At 42.1% G+C, this 18,398-nt stretch overlaps 3 protein-coding genes across 5 annotated transcripts in view; 1 reads left to right on the top strand and 2 right to left on the bottom strand.

The window, feature by feature from the left end:
- fhl2a (four and a half LIM domains 2a) overlaps positions 1-7,270 on the top strand; it is a 15,700-nt gene extending 8,430 nt beyond the window's left edge. Inside the window, exons 1-6 of one of the 2 annotated variants that reach the window (XM_086220379.1) lie at positions 2,154-2,291; positions 4,300-4,475; positions 4,553-4,727; positions 5,808-5,977; positions 6,082-6,268; positions 6,346-7,270. In XM_086220379.1, coding sequence (XP_086076505.1) covers positions 4,320-4,475; positions 4,553-4,727; positions 5,808-5,977; positions 6,082-6,268; positions 6,346-6,497 — 840 coding nt within the window. In that variant the 5' untranslated portion in view covers positions 2,154-2,291; positions 4,300-4,319 and the 3' untranslated portion in view covers positions 6,498-7,270. Of the gene's footprint in view, positions 1-2,153; positions 2,292-4,299; positions 4,476-4,552; positions 4,728-5,807; positions 5,978-6,081; positions 6,269-6,345 lie in introns of those variants that run through there. The other variant, XM_086220378.1, reaches the window with a different exon arrangement.
- A 22-nt stretch (positions 7,271-7,292) lies between these two features.
- Positions 7,293-10,200, bottom strand: tslig2 (tRNA splicing ligase complex subunit 2). The gene is made up of 4 exons (XM_086220380.1): positions 10,050-10,200; positions 8,553-8,716; positions 7,955-8,177; positions 7,293-7,727 (listed from the first exon to the last, which is right to left on the bottom strand). Exons 1-4 carry the CDS (start codon positions 10,158-10,160, stop codon positions 7,671-7,673), a joined length of 555 nt encoding a protein of 184 aa, XP_086076506.1. The 5' UTR covers positions 10,161-10,200; the 3' UTR covers positions 7,293-7,670.
- A 1,038-nt stretch (positions 10,201-11,238) lies between these two features.
- gpr45 (G protein-coupled receptor 45) lies at positions 11,239-15,651 on the bottom strand. 2 transcript variants are annotated; one of them, XM_086221254.1, is made up of 3 exons: positions 15,522-15,651; positions 14,085-14,215; positions 11,239-13,618 (listed from the first exon to the last, which is right to left on the bottom strand). In XM_086221254.1, exon 3 carries the CDS (start codon positions 13,520-13,522, stop codon positions 12,362-12,364), a length of 1,161 nt encoding a protein of 386 aa, XP_086077380.1. In that variant the 5' UTR covers positions 13,523-13,618; positions 14,085-14,215; positions 15,522-15,651; the 3' UTR covers positions 11,239-12,361. The 2 variants fall into 2 exon arrangements, with proteins under 2 accessions (XP_086077380.1, XP_086077379.1); XM_086221253.1 differs by having other exon boundaries at positions 15,510-15,648.
- Between the last annotated feature and the right edge of the window lie 2,747 nt (positions 15,652-18,398).

Genomic DNA, 18,398 nt, shown 5'->3' with positions numbered 1-18,398 from the left:
GGGCTAGATTACTTGTTGAATGGATAAGCATACTTTGTCAAACTGGAGGGTGTGAGAAGACGATCACTCGTGTATCTCTAAAGCAGATAATCTAGTCTAATGATGATTGAATATTCAATCAAGGCTCAACTGGCTGAGCTGTGGGTACAAACCAAATTCCCAGAGCACTCTAAAATGATTCAATCCCCCTTCATTAGTTGGAATGACCCATTTGAGACCTTCATTATGATGACACACATTCTTTAGAGTCAGTCACTGGGATTCTTTTGAACCTGCTCGGCAGCGCAGTGACGATCTTCAAGGCGATCATTCTAGATTAAGGATGACTAAGAGAAATTCCACTGCAATTGGTTGCCGTGGCAATTAATGATTAGGGGTCCGTTAGTTATGACGGGGTCTGCGTCGCCTGACCTTTCCACTTGGCTGTATTTGCAGAACAAGTAAGCACTGAGCTTTAGCATCACGATAGCTGCACTGTGCCCAGACAGCTGCACTTTTATCCCTTGGACTTAGCAGCTGAGTTGGAGGCCTCCATCCACAGACCCCTGGTTGGGGGTGGGATAACTACTAGCCAGTTGAGCACAGACAGGCAGGAATGGGGGCTATTGTAGGGCAGTCTCAGGCAATCTTGGCGTTTAGCAGATTTGTCCCCCGAGGTATTAATTAAACCACACATCTGAAATTAAGTCAATTGCTTGTGTCCTCTTTCATTTTAAATACATCAATATGTTCAGTGTAAACAGATGTAACAAGAGAACGCATGAACATGAGATTTTTTTCCTTCCCTCTAGTTGTACACAAAGCACACATGCATGAAGACATAGCGCATGTCTATTACAGGTGGAGAAATTAAATCAAATCCACTCCCAGTCTTGTCATCTGAACGAGCCCTTGTGCTTCTGTCTGAAATGTCATCTGCCTTCAATTTGACGAGTGGGTAAAAGGACATAACTTCCGTTTGCCGGATGTACCAATTTCTAACTAGTTTACAGTTTCACTTTGTGCACACATGGCTTGGATATTAACCTCTGGTAGGGCACAATTCTCAAGGTTTGTGTACGTTCAAAAGTACAATATTGCTCTTCAAGACAAAGAAAGGATATTAGAATATTGTTTAGTTATTTTCAACTAGAATATCTGTACATACTAAATCCATTCAATACTTGTTGCATATGTTGTTGTGGAAAACAGTAACCAACACGCTCAGCACGGACCCACCCTGCCTTTCATAGAACCGTTAAGCGTAACTACAGAAACCATTTTCTCACACACCACTCACACACACACTGTGAGTGCTCGCTTTTATCGCCTATCTCTTTACGGTGGGCTACAAATAGAGCACTTGAATTTTAGTGGGGCACTGCTGACGTATTTTCTAACTGCTGAGTGTCCGGGGACCATCGGGTCAGGAAAACCTGCTTCATAGAGAGTGAGAGATTTGAGATGAGGACAGAAAGAGGTGATAAGAGGAGCTGGAGGGGAGGGGAGGGGGGGGGGCAGTAGCGACGTGAACAACAGGGTATGGTGGGCTGCAGAAAATAGCGCTACAAATTTTCAAAGAAACCATGAGGGTGTCTGTCATCACCAGGCCTGGATATGATATCCAACATGTAGGAGGCTTGGGGACTGAGTGTATTCCCCTGCGAGGGGAAATATAGGGAGGTAGAGACAGATGAGTGGAGACAAATCTCACAGGAAAATAATCTTAGACATCTGACCATTGGCATCCTTCCATCATGTAGATTATCAAAGGCCACAGTGCAGCATGATGTAACCATGAGAATGCATGTGTGTCTGCATGTGTGCTGTATTATGATAATCATAACCCCGGACACTCCTGATGTGAAGAAAACATGGTGAAGGATGAATGGCTTCTCGCCCGGAAGTGTGGTTGAGAGGGTTGATTTGATAAGGCCATTTTAGGGAGGGAGACAAATATTTGAATGCTTAAGTAAAAGTGAAGTGAGCCGGAGAGTAAATGAATCACTTAGCGAGTATGTGAAGGAATGAACAACAAGTGAGCGACCCTTAAAAGGCCATATGGTCTCACTGGTGACTCGTGCGCAAGTGAAAGGGGGCTTCGGGGTTATCTCCGTGAAGCACCACTGTATTTATAGATCATCTCTAAAAAGAATCCCTGCCCCCATGCTACCCTCCCTACATTACCCTCCCCCATTTCAATTAGCCCCTGATGGGTGGAGTAATGCAATCAGGAGTAACTACAGATAACCCAGAGTTCTCTCTCAGTCTGCCCCAGACTCCGCGCAGGCACAAACTCCTCAGACAGGAAGGTAAGACTTTAAACAGCTATCCATCCATTCTTTTGTCCATCTTTCCACCAATTCATCCTTTCACTGGTCTCCATCCCACATCTTCCACTCTGCGGGACATGCTCCCATCCCTACGTGTTCTTCTTTCCACGTCCACAGTATCTTCACCTTTTAACCTCCTCTTCCCTCCACTGTCTTTCCTGCTGTCAGTTCAGCAGCACGAACCCTCTTTCTTCAGCCATAAAACGCACAACCCCCAGACTCCCTGTTTGTAGATGTCATTTCCACCTTTCTTTCGTTCTTTCATTGATTTTCAACAAACTCATTCTTCAAGGTGCCAGCTTTGATCTGATAGAGCAGCAATGATGTTTGCTGTTCTTTTGCATATTTATGGTACATCCTGTTAATAGACTGTTAATAAAACGAGATATTGAATTGAGGTCTTATAGTAGAGGAGTATCATAATAGAGCAAATATAGGGTCCTGCAGTTTTATTTGTACTGCAATGTCATTGAGAGCTGTAATTCACAGGCGAACAGAGGCAGTTAAAGGCTTAATTCAATTGTCCATTTCATTCCATTATCTACTTACCAAACTATTCTTAGTGGCTGTTGTTAAGCCTTGAGCTATCCAGTCGAAAGCGGTTTCTTTGGAGAAACAGAAAAGTGATGTAAGTGAGCTGTTTTGAGGTCTTGACATCACAAAAAGTTTTGGATTGCTGAGTGCATTTCTTCAAATGGTCAGATAACATTTATACATCTGTGTGAAACATCTGGAAAGTGACGAAAGGGTTCTGGAATGTAGGGTTGACACTTTTTCTTTTTCTTTTTCCAAAGTACCTCAGAAAGATTAGTGTGAAATTGTCAAAGCAAGTGGTGCACAGGAAGTAAAAATCTCTCCTGACACAAATGGGACTGTATGATCTTTCTGGGATAGACCAAACCACTTCCAGCGACACTCCCTCACGGGTAGCATCAAAGAGAACCCCCCCCCCCCCGAAAAAAATGCTGCATGACACTTCTGACTAGCTTCAGATTTTATTTGTGGTGGGTCAGATTATCTGATTTTATTTTTAGGAACTAAATTAATCCTTATAAGCTAGATGAGTCATGGCTGGAGCGACGGACAATGAGGGAATGTGGGAGGGGGAGTTGAGAATGCAAAAACCAGAGAAGGACCAACAGATTCTCAACCTCAGCTCGATAAATTGCATTAATCGTTCACATCGCCAGGCCTCCGCAGAGCTGTGAATGTCACAAAGGATAATAGGTGGGGAAATGATACAATATCAGAGAGGGATGAAAGCGAAAGCTATGTAGTAAGCGGCACCTTTTTTTTTCTCTCCGGCCTCCTTATATGGTCACGTCAAGGAATGAATGGATCGATGTCACACGAGTTGAAGGTGAAATTAGTTCAGGATGGTATTGAAAGCTGCATTAAGCTACTTTACATTTCTATTTCTGTTTCCATCAGTAGTCAATAGTCTAGTACAGCACAGCCTCCACTCGCCAACAGTAGGTATTTAGGTGGAGGTGGAATAACCACACGGCTTAAGAGGCGGGCCACAAACAGCTGCAGATTGTGAGCAACCATTTATACACAGGCATGCACACACACACATATGCGCACAATCACAATGACAAGGGATACTGTGATCCCTTGCTGACAGCTGGAGGTGAGGTGATGGATGGGTCAGCGTACAGTCGCATGGTGAGCGTTGGTATGCATCAGGGCAGAAGTTGACCGTCCCTAAGGAGACTGATATGAGTTATTTATGTCCTCCTCTTCTGGCACCTTCTTCTTCTGACACAGAGAACAAAATAAGACTGTTGAGAGACGGAAGGGACAACATGGAGAAAGTTCTTTAATGTGAAAATAACTATTCCAGGGAATATTCAGTTCCACAAACTCAGAAATTTCATCGTGGTAAAGAAATGATCAAGTTTACAGTCAAGGGATGAAGATTCCCTCAAAGTGCTGTTCAGTAGGTAACATGCCCCATGACTGCTTATCTATACCCTTCTCTCAGGTTTTTGACCTTGGGTCAAAATGACTGAGCGCTACGACTGTCACTACTGCAAGGAGTCCCTGTTTGGGAAGAAGTACGTTCTGAGAGAGGAGAATCCATACTGTGTGAAATGTTACGAGAGCCTGTACTCCAACACCTGTGAAGACTGCAAGAAGCCCATCGGCTGCAACACCAGGGTGGGCACTGACACGCCATCTCTCTTTGGAAGTGTCTTTTCTGCAGGTTTCTAAGTGTCCATCTATTGTGCTTGTAGGATCTGTCTTACAAAGACCGTCACTGGCATGAGGACTGTTTCAAGTGCTTCCAGTGCAAGCGCTCTCTGGTGGACAAGCCATTCTCCACCAAGGATGAACAGCTTCTGTGCACCGAGTGCTATTCCAATGAATACTCTTCCAAGTGCCATGAGTGCAAGAAAACCATCATGCCGGGTAGGAAAAGTCTCAAAGTCCTTATTCAGATTCAGATTGAATCTAGGTTGATTTCAGACAGTCTGAACAACAACAAAAACATATGAAATGTTTTGTTGCTGTGGATGCTCAAATAGGATGTCAAAGTATATTTTGCATCACTTGCAGCAGGACACATAGCAACACGAAAGCCAGAGTGACAGAAGTTTATCAAAGCACGATTCTACCTTGCTAAGCTAAGTTAGCGAAACATTATTGAGGCATATTGACATTTTGGACCCCTCAAAAAGTGGTCATACTTATCAAGAAAGCATCTTTCTCAAATTTTGGGGGGGGATGCTTCTGCACAGGTAAACCTGGACGCCTCTGTTGTTACCATAGCAACCCAGGTAGATAGGTAGGTTATGTCTGGATTTAATTAAATTTAATTCCATTCATCCATCCATCCATTCTCTTCCATGTATCCTGTTAAGGGTTGCAGGGGGCTGGAGCCTATCCCAGCAGCTTTTGGGCGTGAGGCGGGGTCCATCACAGGGCCAACACATATAGACACACAACCATTCACATTCACAGCCACACCTACGGTCAATTTAGAGTAATTTAATTTAATTGTAATTGCAAATAACAATGGAAACAGAAAAAGATCTAATTTGAGAAACAAATCAGATTTCCCTGCCGTCTGAACGTGGCGTTAGAGATCCGCAGTACAAATTAATCCAGAAAATATATAGCAACAAATGTTCACTCAGTGTAAAATTCAATATGTCTGTCTTCTGAAAGATCTTTCTGTTATCTTTCTGTCATCTACTCTCACACAGCAAACTAGACATGAAGGTTACGAAAGACTTGATAGCTGGAACAAATTTTAAATCTAGGTGCATACGGTCTCAAACTAGTTAATTTATGTTTGCCTCACCTATAAATTCACTTCTGTTTTTAAATATTTAATCATCTTATCACAATTTCATTTTTGCTTTTCTTTTTATTGCATCTTACGCTTTGATTACCTGTGTACCTGTGACAGCATTGCCTAAGAACTTAACCCTGATTTGATTTGAATCTCTTTAAGTTGTTTTCTCCTTTGTCCTGGTTGCTGCGAAGGCTCCAGGAAGATGGAGCACAAGGGGAACAGCTGGCACGAGACCTGTTTCACCTGCCAGAGATGCCAGCAGCCCATCGGCACCAAGAGCTTCATCCCAAAGGACAACCATAACTTCTGCGTGCCCTGCTACGAGAAGCAGTTTGCCATGCAGTGTGTGCACTGCAAGAAGGTAGGGCAGCATATTCTACACATCCCAGAAATGCACTGAGACCCCCCGCTCATTCACATTCAAGGAGCCCCTGTTGTGTCACCATCTTCTTGTCCTCTTACTAGCCCATCACCACCGGTGGCGTGACCTACCGTGACCAGCCTTGGCACAAGGACTGCTTCCTGTGCACTAGCTGCAAGCAGCAGCTGAGTGGCCAGAGGTTTACCTCCAGGGATGATTTTGCTTATTGCCTAAACTGCTTCTGCAACCTTTATGCCAAGAAGTGTGCCTCCTGCACCACCCCCATTAGCGGTAACCAATCAGTATTGTTCTCCCTGACTTGACTGTTATTTAAAATGGCTTGCTTTAGCTACATTTTTGTGTTTCAGGCCTCGGAGGCAGCAAGTACATTTCCTTTGAGGAGCGCCAGTGGCACAATGACTGCTTCAACTGTAAGAAGTGCTCTGTGTCCCTGGTGGGCCGTGGCTTCCTCACTGAGCGCGATGACATCCTCTGCCCAGAGTGTGGCAAAGATATCTAAACCTGCCTGAGGGACAGCATGTGATTGATCGCTGCATTTGGATCAAAGATAAAATAAATGCCATCAGAGCACAGAGCATAGGATCCGCAGCCTCTTACTCTCCCTAGCAGTGAATGTACAATGTTGTATGAAAGAAAGTACAACTAGCTCATGAATTCAGAATGTTTAAGTGTTCCTTACTAACAGAATTATTTGCGCGAATGTAAAGATCTTTGCTTGTGAAATAGACTGACATCGTATGAAACATTTCAAACCAAATGGACACTCATTCAGACTATCTGCTTTGAAGTTTAATGATAATTAATGCTTTGAGCATGGACTAGTTTGATCCCGGTATTTGTTTGAGGTTTGGTGAATGAGTTCTGGTTTAATCAGTTAAATAGATTATTGGAATTGCATCTTTACCTTTATGTTGATTGTAGATTTGCATGAAATCAAATAAATATCTCAACTGTTCATAGACAAATCCACATTGTCAAAATGTCTCTATAAGCTACTTTTGACATAGAACCTGTGAAGGAGACTTCAGAGTTCAAACATTTTTACCACAAGATTCAGTTAGTCAGTTCTATTATGTTAATGTCTGTCAGAAGCATCACAAACCCTCTGAGTTTTCTATCGTCATCCAATTAATGTCAGTTTTCTGTATTTAATGTCGTTTACAAAAAATAGCGGTAAAAACACATTGGCCTCTTGTTCATTTTCATTTACCGTATTTCTGTTTCCAAAAACTGTGCCTGCAAAGTCTACAATTAAGAATAAAATTATTTCATAAAGACATTTTTTTTTGGTCCAGATTTCTTTTATTTTAGCTGAATTATAAAACACGGTGATGTTCCAATCCATTACTGTGTGAAAATGGTGACTGAGAGGTGGCCAGCAGCATTAGAAAAACATGTACAAGACAGGTACCCCACCATGCTAATATAAAACCCTGAACAACATATCAAAGTTTAAATAGGACCAAGTTGTGCCCGCGCGCGCGCACACACACACACACACACACACACACACACACACACACACACACGTAAATTCTTGGATGCAATTAGGGTGATAACTAATGGGGAGCGCCATTGTAGTGGGTTCAGCGGTGATCAGTCTCCTGGAGAGAGAGTGTGTGTCAGGGTTTTTTTGTTCTTTTTTTCAGTCTTTGTGAGTAGAGGTCCGGTGTTAGGGCCATGTCACATGCTGGATCTTCTTCTTCACCTCCGGAGACTTCAGCACACCCTAGAGAAAGATTATAAATTAGGAGTTTGACATTATTTTTGCGAACTATCCTGAAGGGTGTCACAGGTCAACTGCCACTAAACGCTAATGAAATATTATATGCATTTCCGTACACACAACAATTTCAAGTGAGTGCTCTCTCTTCTAAAATCAAAGGAACTGCACATAGCACGAGCAAGTATGCAAACCTGCTTTGAATCAGGAGACTGAAAAGAGAATTCTCCTACCGAGCTGTTTGCTTCTCGTTTCAGGCTGGCCGTGTCAGAGCTGCGGGCCGACGTCTGGATGGATGAGGGGGAGGAAGATGTGTTGCTGGATAGCCTGCGAATGGGGTTGGACAGGTTTGCACCCGGCGGAGGTTTTAACCTGTCGGTGACTCCCGCTGACATCATGGTTCCCTCTGGTTTCTTCAGTTTTATTGAGCCCAGGTGTGAGGAACTACTGTGGTTCCTGTAAAAAAATAAATAAAAAAATAAAAGCAAAACAGACTTTAATCTCTTCGCTGGAAAGATGGTCTTTTCCTAAATCATAGAATGATTGGACAGTTGGTGCAACACTAACGGAAAAACCCACTGGGTTACTGGAAGAAATTAAGCAGAATATAATATACACGATAAATAATTGTGCTCCAGTGACCAGTATTAAACCAGCCTGAGTGAGCCTCAATTTTGGATTGTTGTAATAATTTTTTATAAATCAAAGTCCTTTAAAATTAATTGGGAGATGCTTTCCTCTGCAATTTGAGTTGTTCACCTTTGTATTTCCACTTGCACGTACACGGCTACACGTCATGTCCATCTTGACCGTCATCAGTATGGTTTGTACCTGTCTGACTGGTGTCCAGCCGGTGTCCTTCTCCCATGGGACTTCTCCATTTTCTTGCCCCATCGGTTGTTGGGTAGAGTCCGCTGCGGCAGTGGGATGACATGCCGTACGAAGAGCTCTGTGAGCTGGTCACGACTCCCACAGTCTCTCGTGCTGACCTTCCTCTGAATAAATAGAAGGAACTGTTAATGTCTCACCTGAATCGAAGACAAATCACTTAACCCTGGAACAGCTCAAAATTGTATTTTGCCCTTATACTCACAAGTCTGTGACTTGAGCTCACAAAGATGTCTTTTCCCACCTTCACTTGTGAAATCAGATTGCAAAAAGAGCCAGCCGTGTATCGTTAGCTTGAAGCTGTGGGTTGCACCCACGAAGAATTTGCTAAATCTCCTCTGCCAATGGCAAACAGCTGATTTTGCCATTGACTCTTGTTTGGCGTTTGGTGGTTTGGAAGATTGAAGTTTGAAGAAACAATTCATATTGGCAATAAAACAATTGATCCATTCAACAAACAGGAGCCTGATTAACGTTCAGAAGAACCATACACAGCCACACCACAGCCTGGCACCTCCTCCTCATGCTGGTCACCAGCCGGGTCACACACTGCTGTAGGATGGTATCCCGTTCTTTAACCAGTATTTGTCACAAGTCGTGGTTGCGTCAGTCACCCTGGCACAAACGGAACGCCCAAGCTGATCCCACAAGTCTTCGATGGGGTTGAGGTCAGGAATGCTGACAGGCCATTCCATTCTCTGCACTCCCAAATTCTGGAGGTAGACTCTGACCAGCCCCGCTCTATGGGGGTGAGCGTTGTCATCTTGGAGGATAGAGTTTGATTGGCTTGAGGTTCCAGAGGCTCAAAACAAAAGTCAAGAGCAACAGAAGAAATCAGCTGTTTGGCATTGGCAGAGGAGATTTAGCAAATTCTTCATGGGGGCAACCCACATACTCAGCTCTGCGGCTCATCCCACAAATGCGTGTTCCTTACAAATTTGGCACCATTTAAAAGGGAAATAAACAGGCTTTCCAACAATATAAGATTTAGTGCCTCGAAGCACTGACACAACAAAGAAATGATCTACCAAACACAAATTTATTTGGTGTTAATGAAGCATTTACCAGCTGATCCAACTCACTCCTGCACCTAACTAGAAATGTTATAAATTTTATTTATTAATTTATTTAATTTAGCTTCAAGCTAAATACCTGTTTATGACTCCTACTGCATTCAGCTGACACAAAGAAGTAAAGCAGGAAGGGAAATCTTCTCCGTGAGATCAAGACTCTTACCTATGAGTACCTGACAGGCAAAACACACTTTTTGAGGTGAAGTATCACTTTAAGAAAAGTGCTACTAATGCACCAACCGGACCCAGCAGCTCCTCTGACTGCGGGCCGGTGGGATGCTAACATCGTAACACAGCGTGTAACCTCCAGTCCTCCGCTGAGAAATAATACATTTTCCACAGGTGTAACTTTTACATGTCAACTCACCTCAGTTAAAATGACTTTCAGATAATCCTGTGACAACAGCTCAGGGTGCAGTAACAGATCCACGTCCGAGGCACAAACACCTTTGCTGTCCTTTTTCGAGGAGGTCGCCATGTTTGGTTCTTCTTCTTCTTCGTTTGTGCTTGTGGGCGGTTGTGATTGTGAAAGTAGCTCTCAAGGCCATCACTGCCACTTATTGACCCGGAGTGTCCACTGACGTTACACTGTCACAACAGTACCTTACCTTATTGAATTAAAATTATATCTATCAGTCGTTTGTCCTAAATTTTCCTGTCTTTAAAACTTCTTTCTTCCAATGACTTTGCTGGCAATACGATAAAATATGGCCCATCATCTACTGCCCCCACAACCTAAACCAATCTTTCCATGTATTCCTTTCTCGCGCTGGCCCCTGTAATTTGAATCAAATGCACTCTTATATCCTTCCTTGTGTCCTAATATCAATTTGATATTGATAAAGATGTTTTCTTTCACCAGCTTGTTTCCTAAGTTTTTATGTCTTTCCATACATGCAGTTTGAGGCCAGGAACCCACAAGGATGTTCTTCTCCTTGGACTAGAAATGTGTTTGGATATTTCAGCATTTCGTCTCAGAGCTTTATTGCGATGCCCAATCCATTTTCATTCATTCAGTATAAATGTATTCTATAAATGAATTATCAGTAGAATAACAAAGTTCCCTCATGAGATCTGCATTATCATTTTATTGTATAAGAGCTCCAATTTTTCCCAGTCAGGTTAAAGACGTTCAGTAGTATTTTGTTGTTTTTAAAAACACAAATATGACTGAACTATGAATGAACGAAATGGACAAGCACTGTGAATGATCAAAAAAATACAAGACTCTTTGGTCAATTACTGTTAAGGTCAGCAACCTGTTGCCGGACATCTGAATCATGTCTAATTTGCTCAAAGATAGATACGAAATGACTGCATGCAAAGAAACAATACAGAAATCCAGTCCAATAATTGAATTAGCATTCAGTTTGAAATGGCTCGAACGCATTTAATAATGACAGAAGAGCACCATCTTCCTGCTCCATGGTGAACTGCCAGACCATCTCGACGTGAAGGCTGCCTTTCATTCATGACTCAACTGAAACACAAATAAAATCACGAGTTCGTCACTCTTTTATAATAATAGTCTCAATACAACGAGGCACCGCCCTAACGTCAGTAAGGAATTCAGCGAAAGAGAAATAGATACAAACCAACAGACCCCACCGAAGTATCCATCTATTAATATTCGGTTATTTTATTGAGGAAGCAGCTGGAATGTTATTCACCAAAAACACGCAAGTCTTTTCAATCTTTTTATTCATTTACCTGCTTCTTACTTCATAAAATTATATATTCAAGTAAACATTCACTGATTCTTACTTACACACTCACACACTTGTGGTTCAAAATAAAAGTTTAAACTCACATAAAGTTGAATTTCTGTATCAACATCATTTAAACCTCACATACTCTCCTCTGAGAACATCACCGGACAATATCTATGTTTTTGTTTTTTTCTGTTTTGGCAGTCAAACATAATTGACAATAGATTTATCACCACTGTTACCCAAAGACTGGAAAAAAAAGACTTTACAGTCTCAAACATAACAAGTGCAACACACCGGAGGAAAAAAAGGGAAATAAATTGACAGAATATGTAATTATTTGAATGGCATAAATTGTCAGGTGTATGGAAGCCCATTATCGCCAGGAGAAGAAAAAACAAGGTAAACACATTGCCTTAATAATCATTTTAATTAAATATTCCAATAATAGGTCATACTTATGAGATAAAAAGTAAAAATTATGAAATGAAAGCAAAACATTGGAACTTAAAAAGTTTAAAAAAATAGATTAAAAAAGTCAAAATTGAGGTACAACTCCAAGAGACTAAAATGGGATAATTGCTTTTAATTATCACATTTTGTTGTTTCATAATTTCATCCTTTTAGGTCAATATTCTGATCTTTAATCATATCTCATTTTAATTTGCATCACAGTGACACTGTATTTCATCATTTTACTGTTTATCTCATAATTGTGACATCTTAATCTAATTATTTTGACTGCATATATATATATATATATATATATATATATATATATATATATATATATATATATATATATATATATATATATATATATTGACTAGCAGAAATGGGCTTTGACAGAGACGCCATCTTGGCTGTCAGGTTGAGCAGACTTGGCACCCTGCAGCTCCATCAGAGGAGAAGTAAACAGCTGATATCACCAGTACTAGCATCTGCTGGTTTGAGCGACTCCAAACTTGCTTCACACAGCTGACTGCGTCTCACTGCACACGTAGATGTTGCTGGGTCTAACTCTCCTCCGGCTCCTGCCCGCCACTCTGGGACACAGCCTGCAGCTCTTGGGGATGAACTCTTGACAGGCTTCTCTGAACTTCCTGATCCTCCAGCAGTAGATGATGGGGTTGAACACTGTCTTCAGGTAGCTGAGCCACAGAGCTCCTATGCTGACTGGGTAGAAGACGGGGCTGTAGTAGAACTGGCGGCTGAACACGGCCAGCAGGCTAACCACGGTGTGAGGCAGCCAGCACACTGAGAAGCCAACAAAGAGGATGAGGATGGTGGTGAAGGCTCGGGTCTTGAAGCTCATGTCAACCTTGATCTGAGGGGGTCGCTGCAGCCCGATAAGTCTCATCTTACTGACTTGGTTGAGGGCTGGTAAGCAGGAATGCTCACTGGTATGGCTATGGATGCGAAGGGTGTTGCGGCGTACTGTGTTGAGGATGCACATGTAGGAGTACAGCATGACAGAAAATGGTACGAAGAATACTGCTACAGCCAACAGGACTGTGTAGCCACGGTCTGCCAGAGACTCACTGTATCCCAGCACACATTGCGGCGCCCAGACATCCCCAATACCTGCAGCACCTGTCCTCCACCCAACTACAGAGGGCAGAGAAACACACAAACTAAGCACCCATGAACCAGCGATCAAGAGTTTGGCTCTGTGTGGGGTCAACTTGTCCTGCCGCTGCACTATGATGAGAAAACGATCAACACTGATGATGAGGAGGATGGACACCCCCTCCAGGACAAACAGCCAGTAAAGCATGATGGACGCTCGACAGAAACCACTTCCAAAGCTCCAATCGGCACTCGCCACTGTGACTGCAGTGAAAGGCATACAGAGCAGAGACAGCATGATGTCTGAGAAGGCCAGCGTGGCGAGGAGGAGGTTGATGGCGGAACGCATGGCGGGTTTCTGGTAAACAATCAAACACACGATGGCATTGCCCAGGAAACCGATGGTGATCATGAAGATCATTATGGCAGCGAGAGTCACACGCAGGGTGACTGATATGAGTGGAGTCCCAGCATCCGGTGGGAGGCTCTTAGCTGCTTGTTCGACATTGTCCGGCTCCATGAAGTCACAGCCGTCCAGAAGACTTTCATTACAGAAAGCCATAGCAGCTATTATGAGAGGATATCCAGCCAGGAGATGGTGATTATTGTTGTTTACATATTAATCTGTCCTGCAGCTGTTGGTCTTCCTTTACAACATCTGTCGACAGAGAAACATCCACGTAAAGTGCTTTAAAAGCAGTCAAACCGGACTTCACTAGCAAAAAGTAAATTAATCCCTGACAAGATTAATTGAAATGAGCTGACATGAATTAGCAGTCAATGTGATCTAGTTGAAATAAAGACAGGAGGATCAAAGTCACTGTCATGCTGAAGGAGTTTAAAAGCCACAAGAGCCACCCACACACACACACACACACACACACACACACACACACACACACTCACACACACACACACACACACTGACAGAGGCAGTCACAAACGACAGAGATGTGACGCTCATTGGCTCGAACAAGGTTGATGATTAACAGGTGAGCTGTACACACTTGCATGGGCACATTTACACCACCTCCATATGTATATTATTTCTCTCACACACACACACATGCACACACACACACACGCAAACACAGACACACACACATTGCACACATTGCACACACCCGTGATCCGGTTGCCAGCCTGCCTCCAGTCTGCTGAAAGACTCTGTTGAAATCTGGATCAAACAGCGAGGCTTCCTCAGGACACACATACAAGAAGACATGTCTGTTGCTATGGTACCCAGGTCCGGCTCCTGGTGGAGGGAGAGTGTTAGTGTTAGTCAGGTGTGGAGGTCATTCGAGCAGATGTGGTTGTCCCAGGTGGAACACCAGTGGACACCAGTCCTGATCCTTCCACCTGAGGTGTGACAGGTCAGTTCACTGCTGACGCGTCGACTCACTCAGAGGAGCACAGGTGTCAGCATCAACAATGGCTCCTCTTGACAAGTGCCTCCATAAGTGAGTAATAACACCACGGTGAGTCAGCATTTTAGTGGAATCCGGCCATCGTTTACTTTATTTCAACCTCTGGGAAAACAAATCAAATCCTATTTATATCACAGACAAATCGCTGAGTTAAAATAAATCACTCAGGACTACAAAGAAGGGTCACGAGTGACCTCACTTCCAGAAGCATCCACAGAATCTTTAATTACTTTAAGTTAGAACATGATTTTGTTGCATAAAACCAAGTAGCTTGTGATTTTAATTAAATTTACACCGATAAATTCTGAGATGGGTTCCTCTGTTTATTTCTAGTGTGTGTAAATGGACGTTTCAGTTTTTGGTCACTTAAGTTTTCCTCTAAATCATGTCAGTGTATGTGTAAAAACATGTAGAAGAGGAATACTGGTTCACCCAAACAGGTAAAACGCTCCTTTCAGCAACGTGTGGCTACATTCTTCCACAAACCCTCTTACAGGCCACTGCATAGTATTGCTGGTTGTTGCCAAGGCAACAGGGTCACCAGCAGCTCCATGGCAACAGTACTCTCATCCCCTGTAAAAGTGTCTATGACAAAATGTCTTAAGCTGATGGTGAAGCTATCCTCCTTGTTTCCAGGACGATAATACCAACCTCCAGTAACGATTGATGTTAATTCAATGTAGACGGAACAAAACAAAGAGGTTGTGTAGAACATCATGTGGTTTACATGGAACTGGACAATAAGATTATAACACAATTGGGAAAACCTTTTACAGCTGCTCTGTTCAACAGAGATTCAAAGGCGATATGACATTTGTGTGAGAGCGGAGTGATATTACAGTCTGTCCTTAAAAGATCTGAGGAGAAACAGCATTCAGATGATTGAGTTCACGAGATAATATCAGCTTCTTCATGCACACTGTTATTGAATTACAATACAGTCTGCCACTGAATTACAATACAGTCTGCCATAGCCTCAAAGAGCCTGCACTCACTCTCCCGAGGTTGCACGATTCAGACACAACCCCACCGCACAGTTAAAACCCGAAACATTTCCCCATCAATGTCAATATTCCGGATTATTTCTGGATTCTATTTCAAAGCAGACATGAACAGGCCTACCTCGACGCTCACATTTGAGGGCAAGTTTGTCGCTCGTCTCCCGTCGAGCTAAGCAGCGACGCTTCCTCTGCCTCTACATGCCGTGGTTTTCCTAAAATATCCCACTTTGAACGTCTCATCGCCGTATCGATCGCCATCGTGCTGCCCGCAGACGATGCTGACGCCACCAGAGCAGCTGGTCGCTGCCTTAAAGGAGCAGAGAGCCGAATGCAGCCTTTTACACCGTCAAAGAAAACAAAACACCAGCGTCGTTGTGGTGGAGGGGCTGCTGCGAGTCTGGATGCGAGATCATCATCCTTATAATATTTCACTAGAAGCCTCACAGGAATATTTGTTTTAAACTGAATAGTCCTCGGTCGTTTAACTGAATTAAATTCCGACAAAAACAAAACAAACAAAAGAAACCCAGAACAAACAGACTTTGTCTAAAATTGGATGCACGTGGTCTGATATTCCTAAGTAAAACTGACAAAAGTGCACATCATCATCATAACTAATGTATAGTAATACTAATAATGAAGAGAATGAGAAAAACAAAGGAGTTGTAACAGCTTTTTAAAAAATGACTCATTCCAAACTTAATATTTGGGGATTTAGAACTTTTAAGAAAGTCAATAAATCTCTGTGTAATCTTAATGTAAAGTGAAGGTCACTGAAGTTTTGCTTTGTGGACAGTGAAAGCTAACATATTTGCTGTAGTCTGAGACAACGCTAAGTCTATCTTAAAAAATAAATCCTCCCAAATGGATATAAGAATGCATACTAATCATTTTTGCCTCCTGCTGTGACCATTTTAATCAAAGACATAATAAATGACCTCCCCTCCCTCTGAACATGAACCGTCCTGCTGCTGGAAATTCATATTTAACTTCAAGTGTCCATATTTTTTGCATTTATACCATAAACTGTTTACCGTGTTGCCAAAGGGGAAAAGGCAAATTTCCATTTTATACAATTTTATTGAACAATAAAGTTTTTCCGTCTTATGGAATGGACATTTTCGTTTTGACTTTTTATCTGACATAAAACGTTTTTTCTTAATGTAACACCTTTTTCCAGCATAAAATCCCCTACATGCCCTGAAAATATAATTTTCAATTTAACATACGTATCACTTCATCACACAACTAGTCTGAATCCCTGTTCAAATAAATTTCAAGTTTCAACTTTGTCAGATACGTTGAAAGTACACGGTGCAGTCGATGCAGTGAGGTGTATTTATCCCTGGCTCTCTCGGGCCTGGACTAACGAACCCTAGAAGTAGAACAACACATACTTTTAAAAAGGCCAATCAGAAACGTAATGAGACTTTATTTGGAAACAATCACAAATTGTGTTATTTTGAGGATCAGCAAAAATGCACAATCATGCATTTACTATTATGTCCAACAGATGGCAGCATTGTACTTTGTATTTAGTTACCTTTTTTTCTTAGAATATTTTTGTCTTGGTATGTATATTTTTAATAAGCGTGATTTTTTTTCCTCCCCAAAATTATTTCAAGTTGTGGCACATTTTTTCAGACCATCACAATAATTCATCTTAGTTTAGTGATAGAAATGATTTTTGTAGAGTCCAGATGGCACTAACGTCTACAAAGGTATTTTCAATAGGTAATTACATTGTGATCAACTATTGATTCAAATCAGTGTATTCATTATCATCATCATCATCATCATCATCATCATCATCATCATCATCATCATCTCTCTCTCTCTCTCTAACACACACACACAGACACACACAGTCTTGTTCACACACCTATCCTGCTGAGGCTCAGATTCTTTTCACAGGCATGCTTGTCTAAATTGGCATCGTGCCCATGTGTTGAACATGCCCATCAAACCAGTTCCACTCCAGCGACCTGGCACATGCATGCGCATCACGTCCAGTGGCGCCCGCACTGCAAGCCCGCGAGTGAGAGAATTAATTTCCCTGTCCGTTATTCCACAGATGTTTGTTTAAATTTCCCCCTGATGGAGAGACTTTGGCACTCCATCATTCACCAAAAAAAAGAAAGAAAAGCAAACATGGGTAAAAATGTTCCCCTCTAAATCAGAATATTGAGAAGAAAAAACCCACACAAGTAACAGAGTGTCACATTAATGATGATTTAATGTCATTACACACAAACAAACATGGAACTTAAATACAGATTTATAGACACACCTCTGCATTTGACTCCATGCAGGGCTTCTGTGTGTCTCCTGAGTCTCACCAAGGAAGGGAAATGTGTTAATCAATAGCAGACGTTGGTGGTTAATCAATGTAACAATGTGAAAATAATTAACACCGGCATCTGGGACTGATGATGTGCAAAAGAGTGGTAGACTGAAATTTTCTGGTGTTAAATCATTTGTTGTGTTGGCAGGTGTGTACCTGAACCATGAGGCGGGAGCTTTAAAAGAGTGATTACCATGCAGTCATTACTTCATGTAAGTACCTCTGAACAAGAGCAATTATGAGCAATTATATTAGCAGTTATAACATGAAGAGGTAATAAGAGTGTGCAGCTGCAGACGTCCCTTACTTTATGTTGCAGGAAATGTTAAGAAATCATCTCTGCATTTGTGTACTGACAGCACGTTTAGCTGCCATCATCTGTGCATTTGGGTGAACTGTGTGTGTGTGTGTGTGTGTGTGTGCGTGCGTGCGCGCATTCAATAATAAACCCATCAATTGTATTCATTTAACCTCAGTGCTTTAAAATAAATGAAAAATCAACATTCTATGTGGCCAAATTAGTTTAAGCTGTGGGTGAACTTGTTAAGTGGTAGTAATTCGACTGTGCTAAAACTTGGAGGAAATAGGCAGTTACTTTAGATCAAATAGTTTTCTGGTAAACTTAGAATTATATGACACCTTAACTTCCTAACCATCCTCTTCAGA

Source organism: Aulostomus chinensis, chromosome 12 (assembly GCF_037954235.1).
Source record: "Aulostomus chinensis isolate RoL2024-O1b breed Wild chromosome 12, RoL_Achi_v1.0, whole genome shotgun sequence".
In the NCBI taxonomy this organism is placed as follows: Eukaryota; Metazoa; Chordata; class Actinopteri; order Syngnathiformes; family Aulostomidae; genus Aulostomus; species Aulostomus chinensis.
Note: the sequence above shows the minus strand (reverse complement) of the source record. Positions and strands in the feature narration are given on the sequence as shown.

Coding starts and splice junctions, on each gene's coding strand:
- tslig2 (XM_086220380.1), bottom strand. CDS start 10,160: ATGGCGACCTCCTCGAAAAAGGACAGCAAAGGTGTTTGTGCCTCGGAC. Junction 8,717..10,049: donor TGAAAGTCATTTTAACTGAG/GTGAGTTGACAT, acceptor CTATTTATTCAG/AGGAAGGTCAGCACGAGAGA. Junction 8,178..8,552: donor GCTGGACACCAGTCAGACAG/GTACAAACCATA, acceptor ATTTTTTTACAG/GAACCACAGTAGTTCCTCAC.
- gpr45 (XM_086221254.1), bottom strand. CDS start 13,522: ATGGCTTTCTGTAATGAAAGTCTTCTGGACGGCTGTGACTTCATGGAG.